At 33.3% G+C, this 18,236-nt stretch overlaps 2 protein-coding genes across 4 annotated transcripts; one reads left to right on the top strand and one right to left on the bottom strand.

The window, feature by feature from the left end:
- Positions 1 to 1,743: 1,743 nt before the first annotated feature.
- Positions 1,744 to 14,903, top strand: LOC141678358 (putative 3'(2'),5'-bisphosphate nucleotidase, mitochondrial). Of its 3 annotated transcripts, XM_074484654.1 has the most exons (9): positions 1,744 to 2,098; positions 2,412 to 2,511; positions 3,439 to 3,541; positions 8,947 to 9,158; positions 10,437 to 10,496; positions 10,827 to 11,215; positions 13,574 to 13,652; positions 13,759 to 13,809; positions 14,644 to 14,898. In XM_074484654.1, the coding sequence occupies exons 1-9, from the start codon at positions 2,016 to 2,018 to the stop codon at positions 14,776 to 14,778; spliced, it is 1,212 nt and encodes a 403-aa protein (XP_074340755.1). In that variant the 5' UTR covers positions 1,744 to 2,015; the 3' UTR covers positions 14,779 to 14,898. The 3 variants fall into 3 exon arrangements, with proteins under 3 accessions (XP_074340755.1, XP_074340756.1, XP_074340757.1); XM_074484655.1 differs by lacking the exons at positions 13,574 to 13,652; positions 13,759 to 13,809; positions 14,644 to 14,898 and adding an exon at positions 11,403 to 11,548 and having other exon boundaries at positions 1,747 to 2,098; XM_074484656.1 differs by lacking the exons at positions 1,744 to 2,098; positions 2,412 to 2,511; positions 3,439 to 3,541 and adding an exon at positions 4,079 to 5,493 and having other exon boundaries at positions 14,644 to 14,903.
- A 254-nt stretch (positions 14,904 to 15,157) lies between these two features.
- LOC141679830 (uncharacterized) lies at positions 15,158 to 16,533 on the bottom strand. Its single transcript, XM_074486214.1, has 3 exons — positions 16,384 to 16,533; positions 16,143 to 16,284; positions 15,158 to 15,846 (listed from the first exon to the last, which is right to left on the bottom strand). Exons 1-3 carry the CDS (start codon positions 16,531 to 16,533, stop codon positions 15,158 to 15,160), a joined length of 981 nt encoding a protein of 326 aa, XP_074342315.1.
- Between the last annotated feature and the right edge of the window lie 1,703 nt (positions 16,534 to 18,236).

The raw sequence follows: 18,236 nt of genomic DNA, 5'->3' as shown, positions 1-18,236 counted from the left end.
TAGAAGGTTACAGATTTCCTTAACATAATCATGTAATGTAATTTGTTTATCATCAGGATTTAGGCTTGATTCCTAACAATAACAATCCACAGTATAAATTTTGATTATTAGAAGAAAAGCATACTTTTGTCCTCTTTACTTAGATAAGTATACTTTGACATTCTGAATTGTATACATTATGTGTTAGTTGTTAAAATACATTTTGCTGAAGTTGAAGTGGTGTAAACCTATGAAGCATTATCAGGTTAAAAACTCACTTCACCTTTAAATTTGTATCATATATGTAAATGTTTGGGTGATTGAATATCATGTGCAAAAGTATACATGATAGCGTACAATTAATTCCTTTTTTTGAATTTTACAATTTCCTTTGTCACTCTCCTCATCTGAAATGACAATTTATAAATTTTTAAGGTCATCAAGAATTTTTCTCAGCTTAAACTTATGCAGACATACAAATAACGAGGTTCCTATGAAGAAAATGCACCATTCCTTTAGTTATAGTTGTTGAAATGATAGTAAACGAACACTTGGGTTAAGTTAAATCGGAACTCATTCACATCGGTCCATCAGTCCAAATAGTAATGCTGCATAAGAATTAACGGTGAAAAATGTTGATTACTTTTATGAAAATAGTATTCTATAAAACAATAACAAATAAACAATTGATAGTAAGTTTAAGATGATATCTTTCGAATTTATCTAATTTAAGTAAATGCGATGGATAATCTTAAACAGTTAAATCAACTGTTATATAATATATCATACCAAAATTATGAGATATACAAAGTTCAAAGAGGCTAACTTATCAAAATTGATACTTTTAGACATTAATAATGATATTCGCTACTAACTCGGAAGTAATACAAAATTTAACAAATATATATTATGTTTTTTTTGAAAAAAAGAGATATCATTTATGGAGATATGCACATTTTTACACAAAATAAAACGTGTTAAACTTATGTTATAAACTATCCGAAAACAAATTTTCGTAATAACAAAGAAAATTATGTTTAATTAAAAAAAATGAGAAAATGCCTGTAAGTACTTTCTTAGTGGACCTACATGAGTACAAATTATATTTTAATAATAGATTTAGTATTTTTTTTAAAAGCTCGTGTAATTACACATGCACCCTTCGTATATTCATATAATTTTTTTTTCATATTCATCTAATTTAAATGAATACGTATTTAGAAGTATCAAACTCAAAAAGAAAAATTAAGCGGTCAAAAAATCCTATTATAGATGAGATACAATCTATAAATATAATTCCATACAATTCCATGATGGAGTATATATTTCAGGTATTTTTTTTTTCCAAAAACATTTATAACTTATGTTATTAGTGCAATTAAGTCTAGATTAATATATTAAATTACTTAGCGATTTATCCCTGTTACGGGGGTGTTGACCCTTAATATCACAATTTGGAAACAAATGACCCCAAATCTCACGCGCGCACGTAAATGACCATTTATATCACTCAGAAACACAAAAAAAAAGCGTTTACCATCCAAAACACAAAACACATTTTTTTGCTGCGTTTATCTGAGAGGCTCAGGTAATAACAAATTTTAAAAAAAGAAACGCAATATTTATTTGCGTTCCTAGACTGCAAACGGATGCGTTCCTAGAGTTCAAAAGCAAGTATCAAAGGCGTTAATAAATAAAGTGCTGAAGAGGAGGTTCGATCCCTGGTCTCTAGATTTGCACAAAGGTATCTAACCTGCTGAGCTCAGAAAGCAATCTTTGGAAAAGATAAACGCAAAGATTTATTGCGTTATTCAGTGGCCATTTATTCAGTGGCCATTTCTTCTGTGTGATTAAGGGCCATTTCCCTCCAAATTCTGAGATTAAGGCCATTTTTCGGTTACTGGGACGGGCCTCCGGATTAAGTCGATTTTGGGTATTTACAACGCTAAATCCGGCGAGCTACAGTCTCCGCCATTCATTTTTGTTGCCATCAGTAAATATTAGTATATCCCAACCGGCGTTTTGTTGGTGCCGCCATGACTATTTTACACTCCTACTCTACTCTTTCTCCACTTCACTTCCGAACTACTTCTCTCTCTTCTCCCCGCTTCACTATCACGTATGTATGCATACTTGTTTTTTTTGTCAATATATGTATCTATGTTATAGTTTAATTACCTAAATTTTGTTCAATTCTGTGATACATAACATCATTTTGTGTATACTATCATAGAAATGCTAGAGAGATAGAGAGGGAGAGAGATAGAGAGAGAGAGGGAGAGAGAGAGGGAGAAGGAATAGAGACAGAGAGGGAGAGACGATAGACAGACATACAGGGGGGGGGAGAGAGATGTAATTAGGTCTATGTTTTCTCTCGTTTTGATTTCGAGGTTTCTGTGTTGTTGATTTGATTATTGTGAATTATGAATCAGAGGAAGCATTCTTCCGTTTACGAAACAGAAAGCAAAGTATCATAAAGAGCTTGAAGCTGCTGTTGATGTTGTTGAGCGAGCTTGTTGTCTTTGCGTTGAGGTAACTATTGTTATATTTGTCTGATATGATTAATGGACACTGTATGTAGTAGTCTTTACTGTAATTGACATCTTTTATGTTTTTGTTTTTAGATTATTATATGTGATTTATAATTCCTATTGCTTATGCTATATATATGGAAATATGTATACAGTGTATTCTTAGTGCTACTCAATTCGGCAAAGAGATTATTTAGGTTATGTTCCTTAAATAGCAAAAATAGGATGCTCACCTTTATGTTGAACATGCTAGGTAACATTGGTCCACAAAAGCTTATATCAGCTATGTCCAGCTCAGAATGAAGTTGGTGATGAGTTTGTTTGGATTAATGAACTCAGTGGCTTATATGTAAATATTAAGGCGGCTTTTTTTTTCTGTTTGGAAGATCATGCAATTATACACAATAATTTTGTATATAGGCAGATAAATAATTTCAAGTTATAATTTTTGTTCTTTACTTTTGCATTGCTATGCTTAGCATACTAGTTTCGCCCTGTAATAGATTGAACTCGTCAAGGGAAGATTGAAAGCTTCATTCTTTTCCAACATAGCTTGAATTTCAGTTGTTACCAATTTATTTTTAAATGACTGGAAGTGTTGAAAGTACTACAGGCCTTTCCGACAAATATGAAGCATTTAAAATTCGAAATGGTTGGTATCAGATTCTGAAAATTGATGTTTAGTTGTAGTACAGCCCTCATACAAATTGTCTTAAACAGCATATATATAAATTTTACAGGGGTGTATTGAGTTTAAAGATTTTTTTTAATGGTGTTATGTTATATGACTATGCTCCATCTGGGCCAGATGAAAATATTAGCTGAATTTGCATATGGAGAGCTGGAAACAGAATTTAATCTTTGTATTATTTTTGGGATTATCAACGATATTTTTGAATCTAACGTTGGATATGTTGATGAATTTTAGGTGAAGAAGTCCTTATTCTCGAGTGAGGGGAGGATACTAGAAAAAAATGATCAGACTCCTGTCACAATTGCAGATTTTGGAGTTCAGGCACTAGTTAGCTTAGGTATTAACCTCTCTCTGATACAAATTTAAAATGCTTCTCAACATATTATATGCACCTCTTGTGCCCTTCAATTTTGTAAATGATAAGTTTATGTTAACTGTGGCTTTTGCGATTCAACCTGTACTCAGTTTTCAATGTTAGGAATACTCTCAGATTATGAGAATACTATTACTAAGACAATATAAATGTATCAGGACACCAGATGATAGAAGCGTAGAACTGAAAGTGTGTATATATATATCCTAATATTGTCTACTCATATTACCAAGGAGGCATGATGAGGAACGAGAATAAAGAACTAATATACATGTTATTAAATAGTTTATATTTATTTAGTATAAAGATAAATATAATATTTTATCTATATGTTTTATATGTGGAACTAAGAGTATATTAGTTAAGTATTTTATTTATAATAAAGCCCAATTGTTTATGGGCCTTGGTCTAGGTTATTTTATTAGGGTTTCTGTTCCCTATAATCATTGTAACCCCCACATATTACTTAGCTTTGATTATACATTTTCTTGGGAATAATATTGATTATTATTCTTGGGAACCGTATAATTCATTGCTTTAATTTGTTTTTGTTTTTATATTATAATCGTTGTTTCTACAAATCTGTCTGTCCTGCATCAAATTGGCATCAGAGCCGAAATCCCGAATCTCTTTACTGTTCACACACTGTTCATTGACGGAATCAATGTTCACCGCTGTTTTTAGCTGTTCAAATCCGGATTTTCACACTGCTGCCATCTCTATACCACCCCGCCGCTGCTTATCTCCATAACTATCAATCCCCACCAGAAAAAACCATCCAAAAATCTGCCTAAATCCCCATATTCTGGACCCTAAACCCTAATCAGCCCTCAAAATAGGTCAGCCACCAGTCCAGAACCCGAGTCCTTCTCTATACCACCGCTGTAACCACAGTATTACCGATTACCCAGAATCCCAAAGTCATACTCGGACCCTAAAAACCCGACCCAACTAAAACCCTATTCCCAACCCAATCAAGCCCTAAATGCAATTCAAAACAAGTACTAAACCTGATCCATAAGTCGTTTCTGCACTATAAACTTGCTGCAATCCTCTATAAACATCACAATCAGACAAAGAAGAGAGAAGAATCAGAGGGGGGAAGAAGGAAACGCACCTGCTGGGGAAGTACCTCTCACATGCCGGAGTTTTCACCGCCAGAAAAGGTAGCTGCTGCCCCTGGGAAAGCTTGCTGCCTCTTCAGTGTTCATTCCCAGTGTTGTTTCTCTTGTCTGCTTGTGTTTGGAACATAAAAGGGCTTCCAGAAAGTTTGAATCAGCCCCTGAAAATTCCGAATCTGCAGTTCCAACCCCCTGAGATTTCAGAAATTGCATCTGAATAGTTCTGCCATGTTTTGAAGACATGTCTGCTCATATCAAGCGTCAAATTGATATTGTAAAAGATAACATCTATTGTCTTGAGCGTGAACATGATGAGTTTTACTACGAAGTCTATGTTTGGCATCGTGAACGTTGGTTACTTCAATATAAACTTACGGTGAAGGAGTTAAATAATCAACTTGATCAACGTAAAAGATTGGAAAAGAGGTATGAAATTGAGTAGAGTAAAGAAAGGCGCAAACGTAGAGATAAGGAGCTAAACCAAGAAGTAGATGATGCAAAAAGTATTTTTGAGACTCTCAAATCCCAAGTAAAACGTCTTATGCATTTGGAGAATGAGAAGATGGTCAACGGGGAAATGGAAGTTGAGCATATTGAATAAGCTGTTACGGAAGATACAATTGAGGAGGTTAAACAAATTACGGAAGATCTAACTAGGGAGGTTAAACAAGTTGAGCATACTGAGATTGTTGGTGAGCAAGTGGAAGAAACCAAGCCTGGCTGCTTTCAAACTGTTGAGGATCATAATGAAGTTGATATTATTGAGGTTGAGCACATGGACTTCATCATTCCGAAGTATGTTCCTAAGCCTCCTTCACCGACTTGTCAATTTTCAGAGTTTTTTATACCTCAACCGTTCTTCTGTAAGAACATGAAATTCATCTTGGTTCCATCTCATCCTTTCGTGATTCTCTATTTTTACAAAACTCGTGGTCGAGTTTTCTCTAACAAGAGGAGAATGACGAGGAACGAGAATAAAGAACTAATATACATGTTATTAAGCAGTTTATATTTATTTAGTATAAAGATAAATATAATATTTTATCTATATGGTTTATATGTGGAGCTAAGAGTATATTAGTTAAGTATTTTATTTATAATAAAGCCCAATTGTTTATGGGCCTTGGTCGAGGTTATTTTATTAGGGTTTCTGTTCCTTATAAGTATTGTAACCCCCACATATTACTTAGCTTTGATAATACATTTTCTTGGGAATAATATTGATTAATATTCTTGGGAACCGTATAATTCATTGCTTTTATTTGTTCTTTTTTTATATTATAATCGTTATTTCTACAAATCTGTCTGACCTGCATCAAGGCAAAAGCCCGAATATATAGAACATATGAGATTTGGTGGCTACTTTAATGTACAATGATGATGTTATCTTAATGACATAAGCTTGAATATGTTATAATTGTTGTTGACATTTAACGCCCTTCCTCCAAACTTCAAAATCCCATCCTGGGATGAAGGACCTATCTTGGAATTGAAGAGTGGAACACTAGGAGCACTCGAGTGTAACGTAACTGTCCAACCATACCCTTTTTAGGATTTGAAGACCCATCTTATGATTGACCCATCTTGAGATTGACTTATCTTGAAGTTACAAATGCATCTTGAGATTGAATATATAAGAATTTTGGAAATAACTGGACTCAAACTTGCGACCACACTATACAATTTAGGCCATGTCATACTCATTGGAGGTGGTGTTGTCAGTACCAGATGGATGTGCATCTTTTAATACTACTACACAACTACCATATAACCCAAACAATCACTAATAAATGCACAACCCCTCCCCCCCAAATTAACATGTTAATTGTCCCCAAGGAACAACCATCACCAAACACTAAAAACAACACAATGTGCGTGGGAAAGAAGATCATGATTATGTGTTGGCTCGCCCTTCCCTGCCTCCCTGTGTGGTTTACTGTGTAAATGGACAGATGGCGCCTTGATTGTTGTGTGATGGATGGACAACTGTTCAGGCTTAACAATTACTGCATTTTTTGTTGTCTGACTCGTGTTCATCAATATTTTAGCTTATATGAAATGTAACTTTTTCCATTTGATTTTACATGTCTCTAGTACTACAAATTAAAGAATTTAAATCAAACTTACAAATAATTATATATATTTTTTATAAAAAGGTAAAAATTTAAATTTAAAAATTTATTTTTAATTTTACCTATCTTTTATGTCAGGATAGGATAATAGTTAAAAGTAAAATATTTATGATATAATTTATCTTATAAAAATGAAGAATCGTCCCCGAACGTTCCATCGTACCGGGTTCACTTAAAGTAACATTCCTCATGTCCGTTTTCGTACCCCGTACCGAATCGAACCGAGTTCTATGTAACTATGCTTATGGAATGTGATGAAGGTGACACTTTTGCCAAAATTGAACAATACTTTAAGGATTACAAGTCACAAAGTGCTACTTCATATCATATTGTGAGCCAGAGTATCGTTATATTTATTTATATTTTGTTTGGTCGAGGGAATAGTATTGGATGGGTTATGGAACAAGAGTTGGAAGTGTTAAATTGTATGCATCATGGCATAACAATGAATTTTACTTCCATACATTCCATACTAGTTGATGAGAGATATCATCACTATAATAGCAAAAAACCTTGATGTTTTTTCGAAAGAAGACAAATTTGTCAGTGGTGAAGGATTGTTCTTTGGTGGATCAAGCGGACTTGTCTTCTTATGGATCTAATTAAGAAAGTAGTAGGCAGGGAGTTCAGGTGATACCAGTATACCACATAGAGAGGCAGTGAGGGATGAGCTAACACGTGCTAATCAGAATCTTCTTCCTCATGCACTTTCATTCGTACAAGTGGGTACTTTTATATACTCGTCCACTTTGCAACAACTTAGCGGGTGTAGGATAGCAACGAAGAATGACCTCCATTTCAAGTTGGCTTCACAGTTCACACCATCGCCTTCACCATGGGTCAGGGGATTTATTTCTCTGAATAAATTTCTCTGCAGTGCTCTTTTTCATTTTTGCTGAATAATTAAAACCTGGGTTTTATATCAAGTCGGCCACCCTATTCGTCAAAATATCTCACTTAGACTACCATTTCCCACGGCGACTCATTGAAACCATTAAAAAACTAATATATATCACGCCGTTAACCTTTTATAAACAAATTAACAGAAAATGTTAAATATTTAAAATTTCCGTTAGTTCAAGCAGAAACAGCTAGAAGTGGTGAGCTGGTAGTCCACGTATGTTCCACACTGGACTAACTATCAAGTGACACAACACAAGTGAAAGAAACCCTAATATATTAAACAAATAACCCGAACAAACAAATAAACTGACATATTGGCGGGTTAATTTGGGGCTAAAAAAACCCTAAACAGCGGGTTCATTCACTCGCCACTATCAACTATCATTCAATCGTCAATCATATCTATCCTCAACAAAATCTGGACACCAATTATCACTCTTTAACATCATTCGACAAGGTAATCATCAATCCTCTCTGTAATGTTTATTTGTGTTTTATATAATAGTACTGTTTCATTCGATCGTATTGTGCGACTTGTTTATTTTGTTGTTATTTGTTAGTAATAAGTGAATATACGAATGTAATTACTTATACGTTGCTTTTACCTTGCTTTTACCACAACTCCAGAAACCTCTTCCTGGATTTTTGGAAGTCCATGACACAAGTACTCGAGCATTCATACCACAAAAATAAAAAATCAAGTTATTATCAGACTTTACAACTGACGAGTTTGACAAAGCAGATATGGGGGTTTACGATTATGAGCGAAGATGATGATAATGTGAGAAGTAATTACAAAGTTATGCAAAAATTCAAGAGAAGATTAATTTTTTATCAATAATCCTAATACATACACTGTGTTTGTATGTCTGCTATATTTACAGGGGTCAACGTGAAGTCAGTCAAGCTAGCCGTTGCTTATTCAACGCTATGTCAGCTGAAACATCAGCATCACCGTTAACTTTTTTTATTAATATAACGGCGTGATATATATTAGTTTTTTAATGGTTTAAATGAGTCGCCGTAGGAATTGGTGGTCTAAGTGAGATATTTTGACGAATCGGGTGGCTGACTTGATATAAAACCCATTAAAACCCCATTCGAATAATTTGCGCATTAGAACTATATCACAAGTTTGTCATGAGCTAATATTGCTTCATGTCATAATTAGTAATTATAATACTTATCACTATATTATTAACTTTGGTGCCAGAGCTTGGAAGATTATTTCCTTCTATCCCCTTGGTGGCTGAAGAGGACTCGGCATTTTTACGCTCAAATAATCTGGCAAATTCTGTACTGGATGTGGTTTCTGATAAAGCAGAATTCAGTGGCAAACCTTTGTCGGAAGATGATGTATTAGAAGCAATTGACAGAGGTGGGAAAGACGCCTTTGTCTTCGGATCCAGCCCAGCAACTTATTGGGTAATTTTATGCAGGCTAGTGACCTTCCTCTCGATCAATTTATAGAAATTGGAAAGTTTCTATAATAATTAATGTTTTTTAGACTTGAGTCCATTACCTCAACTTATCCAGGAGTCGAAACTTTAAATGCCGATGGACAATGCGCCTTATGGGTGGAAACGGAATTAATTAAGTACAAACTAGATGCTTTAATGTGTCTTTCCGATATTGTTGTTCACAGTTTAAGGTTAAGTTAATCTCTATTGCAGCAATGTTTCATTTTTCCTCTTGGTGGCAAAAAACACATATATAAGTAATCAGTATTTACCCATATTTCTTAAGTTGACGGTTATTAGCATTCAAGTGAATATTTATGATCTGGGACTTCACTGCATATTTTTATTTAGATGTCGTCCACCTCTTTCGATGGTAGTTACCATTACTTTGTATTAAATTCAACCAACAGAATATATGCTAGCATGCCACATAATAAAAATGCGTCAAACTTATTCTGAATCCGTCGACATAACCTATTAATAAAAATCACAGGGGAAACTCTGATTGTTTTTACTTTCTGATGGCTTTAGCAGGAATTGTAGGGGCACTATCCAATTTGATTGCTGGATTTATATATTATTATTGTCCCAAAAAGCGTTTTCACTGCTCTTTTAACAAAAACGAGAGATTTGAGTGTCAAATATAAGTCGCTTCCCAAAAAAAGACTTTTGGAGTGGAAGAACACATTTGGATAAAAACCTCCAACTCTATCTAGATATCCAGTTTTATAGTATTGTATTTATCTTTCTGTACACAAAAAGGTTCATTCATCCTTGCGGTAAGGAAATGGCAGTACGTGATGCTTACTCGTGAGCTAATAATATGTACAACATGATGTATACCTTTTTTCTAATTGTTTTTGTAGCTTGAGCTCGAGTTTGACCAAATCCAGATAGTAATTGGTATCTGTTGCTCGAGCTCGAGTTGGACACCCACAAATTATAAGTTCGGTGACAACAGTATAACCTCAAGCTTGGTTAAAAAGCTTGACCTTGATTTAATATGTAAAATACATAAATTATTTTTCTAATATCTATATATGTAAGAAAATGCTTTTAACTGGTAAACAGTAATTAAATTTAAAAGCTTTTTTAGTCTCGCAAGCCTACGAGTTGAGTAATTTAAATCTCCAGCTTGGTTTGGTAAAATGCTCAAATAGCTCAAGCTCGAGTGGCTCCACTTTATATGTCCTTTTTTTTTTGATGTAAATCAGTTTATTTAATTATCAAGAATTTGATTCAGGTACTAGATCCAATTGATGGCACTAAAGGGTTTCTAAAAGGTAGCGAGGCCTTATATGTGGTATGCTATACTGTTTCTTCTCATCTATTATGTTCTCATTTGTTTTGTTTTCCGCTGTACTCTATGAATCTGTCTTTTAGAGAAAATTGTTAAAGTCACATGCACCTTCTGATGTACTACTTAATTGAAGATGGAATAGAAAGAAGGAATAAGTCTTGCCTGACACTAGGTTTTGCATTTTAGCTTCTAGTATTTAAATAGAATTTACTATGTGTCTGGGTTGATATTTACCATTAATACAAAAAAAAATTATTTGGGTGAGAGATTCATTGTTTTCAAGATGAACTTTTTTGTCATTTTATTTATGTGGACCATTCTTTAAGCTTTTAGGTGGGTCTCTCTCTTGTGGTTGAAGGAGATGTTGTACTAGGGGTTATGGGCTGCCCTAATTGGCAAGAAGAGGATTCCAGCAAGCCCACTATTGAAATCCAGGAATACGATGACATCATATCTCGATTAGGAGTTGTTATGGTTGCTCATGTTGGATGTGGAACATGGAAAAAGAGATTAAATGATATTTCTAGTAACACAGAAAATATGGCTGGTAGCTGGATCAGATGCTTTGTTGACAAGTACTCCATAATTAAGGAAGCAAGTTTTTGTATTTCGGATAGTCAACTTTGGGAGTCTCTACCGCTGTCGAATTCATTTGATGCGACAACTGATATTCAAAGTGTTTCAGAAAATCAAATTCTTCTTTTGCCAGTGTGTTGCGGAAGGTTCAATTCTAATTTCTTTATTTTTTCTTTCATTTGCTACTTGTTTTCATTTACCTATACGATTGATTTTCTAGCATAGTATCGTTAAAAAAATAATAAAATTACTGCATGATAACTCAAAATTTGATGAAAATCCCTTAAAGATAACAGTGAAAAAGTCACTCTTGTATTACCCTTGTTTTCACAGGCTACGAAGTCCCCTTTACATGTTGCACTTTTATGTATGGAGTTTGGACAACGAAACAGTGAAGCACTATGTTACGCTCCTTATGCTCTAGATAAATACAAATCATCAAATCTTATGTCAGTTTATAAAGAGTGTATGTTCTTTTGTGAGGCTTCTTGGTTAGCAATTTTATATTGCAATTGGTTAGCAATTTTTATTGCAATGGTATTTGTGAAATATTTATCAATCCAGGATTTTTGACACTCCAAGATTCTTTAGTTTTACCACCATTAGGTGGTGCTTTCATCACAATTTTCTTTTAATGGTCAACGTGTACTCTAATCACATGAACCGAAGCATGTAATGGTATCATTTATGTACACGGTACTCCCTCCGTGTCTAGTTAGTTATCCCTTTGACTTTCTACTGTACTTTAAAGTGAGTATAAAAAAAGCTCTATTAATTATTTATAAAATTTTCTTTTTTTGACTAAAAATTAAATGCACCTTAGAATGTATAGAAAGGGTTAACTAATTAGGAATGGAGGCAGGACTTTATAGGTAGCATAGCACACCGAACCCATTCGAATTACGAAATAAAAACAGTTTGATAAATAATTAATAGTAACTTTTGATTTTGATTTCTTGGAAAAGTAATGGGTGAAAAAGCTCTCATATCTCCTACTTAGACCCGGAAATTTATCTCCTACTTAGATCCGACAATTTTGAACACGACACGACTCATATGACACGAAACGACACGAAAATTCAGTGTTTGTATTTGCATTTTAATTTTTAGTACACGAACACGAAAGTACACGGTCGAGATTTAGTGTCGGTTTTGTGTTAAACTTTCGGATACACGAAACGACACAAAGTATACGACATAAATAAATAATATAGTTAAATAGTAATATTTAAAAGCTAACCAACCAAACAAACCCACTAATACCGTATAAAGCAGTGTGTATAAGGTATAAGGTAAGCAACTTTACTCTCACTCAAAAGAATGAAGATGCTATTTTCAGCAAAGATCCCCAGTTTGTGTGTGCACGTAGATGTGTGTTACAGGTTAAAAGTGATAAATAATGATACATCAAAATATGTAATGTAAGAACTTAATCAACATGAATTTCATGAATTTGAGCATATAATTCATACCTTAGCCCATGGTTTTGTTCACATTGAGACTTACCTATACCGCGAAACTCTTCATCCATTTTATGAATTTATGACCCAAAAATATGCTTCAATATAGTGCTGCTTTTTTTTTCTAGTCGCTTGATTTGCATTTAGCGGTAATAATAACATGTTAATATATGCATATTTATTTTTAAAATAATACTTGATTTCATAATATTGTATATACATGTGATCTAAATATATATATTTCATATATTTTGTAAAATTTTAACCAAAGAATATTATATCTTTATTTATTAAATTATTTTATATTGTTATATTAATATTCAATTTTATACAAAAACACGAAACGACATGAAACGAAAGCACACGAACACGAAAGTACATGAACCCTAAACGGGTCAGTTTTGGGTTTGACATTCAAGTACACGAAACACGAAAATAAATGACAGGAATGATTTGTCAGGTCTACTCCTTAATGATTTGAATTCTGCTTCACTCTTGATAGGTCCTGTTTTTGTTGAGTATGGTTGACATACATTCCTCTGGAAACAAGAAGAAAAAAAATAGAAATCTGTGTACATTTACAGAAATCACCGTGAGAGGAATGCGGAAACAGCGGGTCATATTATGTGACTGGAGTTCTTCATATCTTGCTAAAATTTTCATATATAAATGGAAAACTATTTCCAGTTTTATGATGTTACAAAGTACAAATTAAAATTGACTTTTAACCCACCCAAGAAAATATTCTAGTAAATGACTTGTTCAACAAAAAAAACAGAAACAAATGAAGTCCTACTTGGATAACAAAAAAAGCTGGGGACACTAAGACCAGAAGATAGGTGCTTTTTTATGTTTCTGTAACGATCTCCAACTAGTTAGACATGTATAAGTATATGTACACTGCTTAAGAGGTTGACATTTTATGTATAACATAGATTTTTAAGTCAATTTCTGTATTCCGAGTATCTTTATATGCATGTTAACAAAAACATTTTACTTCTTGTCAGTACCTTGTATCAATAATTGGGAACTCTGCATATGCAGCTTGTGCAAGTATTTGATGGTAGCATCTGGAAGGGCATCTGTTTTTATTCTTCGCTCAAGGGTTGATAGAATTATCAAGGTATGAACTAGTAATTAGTCATTTTCTTTTACAAATAGGGGACCAAGCATTAATGTGGTCACGGCTAAAAATTAAAATTAAAGACCTAAGCTGATTTTAAATATAGGTTTGGGATCACGCTGTTGGAATCATATGTGTGCAAGAGGCAGGGGGAATGGTATGTTCCTTAACTAGCCGTCTCTTTACATGCTTCTTCACTTTCGGTTGAATTATGAATCCTGTAGATTGTTTCCTTACTGTTAGATATAATATGTTTACAAAGCATTAAAATAATCAGTGACAAATGGTAGTGTTTGGAGAAGAGTTCTACTGAACAAACTTTACATGAGTTCTGAGTTGATAAAGAAATATATTGAATACTGTCTTTTGGAAATAAATAATATGATGGATAATTGATAAACCATAGAAGTAGTCTCGGTCAATTATGAATGGACATAATTATCCTTGTAAATTACCGATGTAGATACATTGGTTAGGTCATAACGGAAAATTTCAAGTAGACAAACTTAACATTATTCATGCTGAGTTAGAAGATCTATGCAATGCTCCTAAAGATGTATGTTGTATTGAATTTATAATTGATACTACGATTGTAGATTATCTTATTATTACTTGATGGTCGGAGATGTCTCAGATTTTTTCAGTTGTGTTGTCCTGAATCTTAAATGGGTTGGGGGAAGTAGAGAAACATGGTCTGGTTACATCCTTGTCTCGATTTCAAGTATGATATTGAATGTCTAAGTATCTATACTAAATTATATGCTTCTAACTGTTACAAGCATGTTTTGTTACACTTACAGCATAGGATGATATTATTTTTTGTTTCCTTTCCTAGTAGCATATGTGATAGGATTCTTCCCCTGTTCCTGTATATCAATTTATCAACAATAGTTGTTTATTTTCTGATAACTAATCTCTTTTTTAAGCATAGAGTTTGTGCTACAAACAGTTTTTGCTGTATATTTAAAATAGTAGTGGCCCATTGTATCAGGTTACTGATTGGGAAGGAAGTAAAATTGACCTTGCAGCAGATCAAGAAGATCGGAGGGCCCTATTTCCTTCGGGCGGTGTTCTTGTAACAAATGGAAATGTACATGACCATATTCTTATGTTAACTAGTATGTAGCCCGTGCTTCGCACCGAGGCCCCGAGGGTTTTTGTATAATATTTTTTTATTGTAATTACGTAAAAAAAAGTTAGTTCTAACAATTGACGTGAAAAAACATTAATAAACTCATTAGATGATAGTGAAGTAAAATAAAATTAGACATTAGATGATATTTAAAATTGCAAGGATGACATACTTCTTATTTTAATCCATACTTCTTATTTTAATCCATCTACTTTTGGAAGATAAATTATGAAACTCTTTACATGATTAAGTGAAATAAATTTTAGACAAAATATCACATTAAAAAATTGAAAAACTAATGATAACGATTAAATTTGGGTTTCATCTTCTAAAAAAGAGTGGGTTTGATATTTTAGATAATGACATTAAAATACTACATCTTGGGTAAATTGTAGAAAACTTCCTCGTACACAATATTTTTTGTACTATATTTCTTTTCAGTAGTTCCGTCGCCTAAGAGAATATGAAGACCAGCCGGTGAAGTGACACGTGAGAGAGCAACATAAAGCTGACCATGACAGAAAGTAGGACTGGGAAGATACACACCAACCTTTTCCAAAGATTGACCTTGACTTTTATTAATCGTCATTCCAAAACAAACTTGCAACGACAGCTGTCTCCTCTTAAATATGAAAGGCCACTTAGAGTTGCTTTCATTTGATGTTGTGGTAAACCTCAGAATAATATGCATAGCTCCTGCATGACTTCCTGTAATTATCTCACATTCTACTGTCCACTTGAATAATTTCTTTATAACCATCCGTGTACCATTGCACAAACCTAGAACCTGATTTATATTTCTGGTTAACATGACTACAACTCCAACTTTTAACTTAAGCTCATGCTTAGGCATTCCAGACATGTCGATTGAATTCAAAAACTCCACAGGAAAAGCTGAATTTAAACTATGCTCGTCAATAGGACCTTCGTCAATGCTATCAACACTAAGATATACATGTTCCTCACCAGGTATTCGATCTAACACATGAGCATTAATTTCGTCTACCAGTTTGTTAGTGGGAGCAAGAATAGCTCTGTCTCTGAGATAGATGATTTTTAAAACTGCATTCAACATCAGGATAGACGAAGTCAACAATATCTGTTATTGGATCCTTGGTGTGTGGAATTAAGAACTGTTCAGGAATGAAAACTTCAGGATCTTTATTCGGGTCGTTTTCATCAACAAAAAAAAGTCTACCATCACCAATATCCAGTACCCATTTACTAAATTCATCAATAGCATTATTAATGGCATCAGAGTTACCTCTATGTAGTCTCATATTCAAACTTGTGACGGGGAATCATCTCATCCTCTTTTGTTATCCGCTCCATCTTTGTATATTTTTGGAAAAATATACACTTTTTATTACTAACTGGGGAATGGTTGAACCTAGATTCCACAACAGTAAAATTGGAAACCGAGTAAAGATGTCCTTCTGTAGGTTCCGCATCTTGACCGTTACAAAATTCCGGACCAGCATAAGCATGAATGTGGGTTTTCTGCATGTGTCAGACACATTTAATTAAACTGGTGTATGACATATGGATATATTATATTTTGATGAGTTATGTGCACGATATGTGGGAATCAGTACTTACGTCATCATCGAGGAATATGAGATTCAAGCCTTTGAAGTCACCCGTTGTGCCGTTGAATCCAGGCCACATCCTAGTCAAGCGTACTTTGATTCTCCAACTTGTCTTATCTGTTGTCAAAGAAGCAATACGACTGAAGCGAGAACCTTGCATTATGCAGATGTAAGTGAAAGTGTTTGTTATTGAGAGGAATTTTTTTTAATGTGAGTTCAAAATATGTGTAAAGCTCTTTATATAGGAAAAATATAGTGGTCAACATTGATTATATGCATAAATTACATTGAGTAGATTGTGCAATTAATATATTTTTGAAGATAATATTTATTCCTGATTGGCTGTATTTGTTTAATGTCAAATATCATAAGATTACATAAATCTGGTGTAAGTGGTCAGAAATAAAAAAATCTCTCAAATATCAAATTAATTTGAGTTGATTATGGTGAAGAATTATTTATTTACAAATATAGATTAGTTGTCAACATTAATTATATGCAAGGATACAGGAAAATATAACACTTTAAATAAATGAAAAAATAAAGTCAAATCCAGAGATTGAATAAATCATGTCTCACATTATTCCAAACATGCATAATTTAAGCTAATGTATATTATGTCATAATCATAGCTAACTCAAATTATTCTAAACATGCATGATTTAAGCTAATGCATATTATGCCATAATTATTTATACATGTATATAATTCTAGTTGATTTATAAATTATAGATTTGTTAGTAATGAGAAAATCCGAAATTGTAAAATAGTAAATTTGTAAATGAGAGATTTGTTCGTAATGGCAAAAAGTTCAAAAAGGAAATGATTATGTTAAATTTGTAAGTAATGTTTAAAAGTCAAAAAGGAAATGTTTTTGAATTTGAATTTGAATTAATGATAAAAGTATAAATATTAATTAGAGTGATTTAAGGCTAACCCAAGGTGGTTAACATCATGGTTAAGTTTCTGAAAAAGGAAAGAATTTCGTGAATTCTCATTGGTCGAAATTGAAATGGTGGCTTCTGATTGGCTGAAAATTATGAGAAAATCTCTGATTGGCTAACTATATGGTGTGGTAGACTCAGCTTTTATAAAGAAAGATTTCTTCCAGCAAATCAATTGCTTGATGGTGGCATGAAGTCTCACAACTTAGCATCTGCTATATTAATTCACTCCAAGAGAGAAAAGATTCCTTAATGAAGATATAACATTATGAGTTCTCATCACCATTATTAATCTTTAATGCTTGGGCCTCAGTTCTAAAGTTCTAAATATAATTTTAAGTCCACGTAATTTATTTTTTTATCATAGGTAACCCGCAGCCGCTACCCTTCGGGTGCGCACTGGGTAAATTCTACGGGCTCACGACCAAGAGGATAATTATCCCCTCTTTAACCTACCTACTAAGCCAACCTTTCGGGCTAAGTGCACGTAATTCACTTTAACAAAACAGGGTAAATCTTATGTAAATTAGTTTTAAGTACTTAAAATTAAATTATCAGATGGGTGCAAGGTTGTAAGTTTGAAATGAAATGTGGTCCTTGATATCAAAGATATCATAGTATCTCCAACCATCACCACCTCTAAACTAAAAAGACTAGGTGGTATTATTATGCGAAATTTTTTTGATATCCTCTATCATCTTCTTCTATATCTCTTGATTAGTCATTAGCTAAAATATCACCACCTTTTAACTAAAAAATCTAGGTAGTATTATTATGAAAAAAAAAATTGATATCCTGTATCATCTTCTTCTATATCTCTTGATTAGTTATTAGCTAAAATATCCATGTAGCATTTCTGCCGACTTTCTTTGCATATCAATACATATATATATTTATATTATATTTATATTTAATATAT

Source organism: Apium graveolens, chromosome 8 (genome assembly GCF_009905375.1).
Source record: "Apium graveolens cultivar Ventura chromosome 8, ASM990537v1, whole genome shotgun sequence".
Classification (NCBI taxonomy): domain Eukaryota; kingdom Viridiplantae; phylum Streptophyta; class Magnoliopsida; order Apiales; family Apiaceae; genus Apium; species Apium graveolens.
Note: the sequence above shows the minus strand (reverse complement) of the source record. Positions and strands in the feature narration are given on the sequence as shown.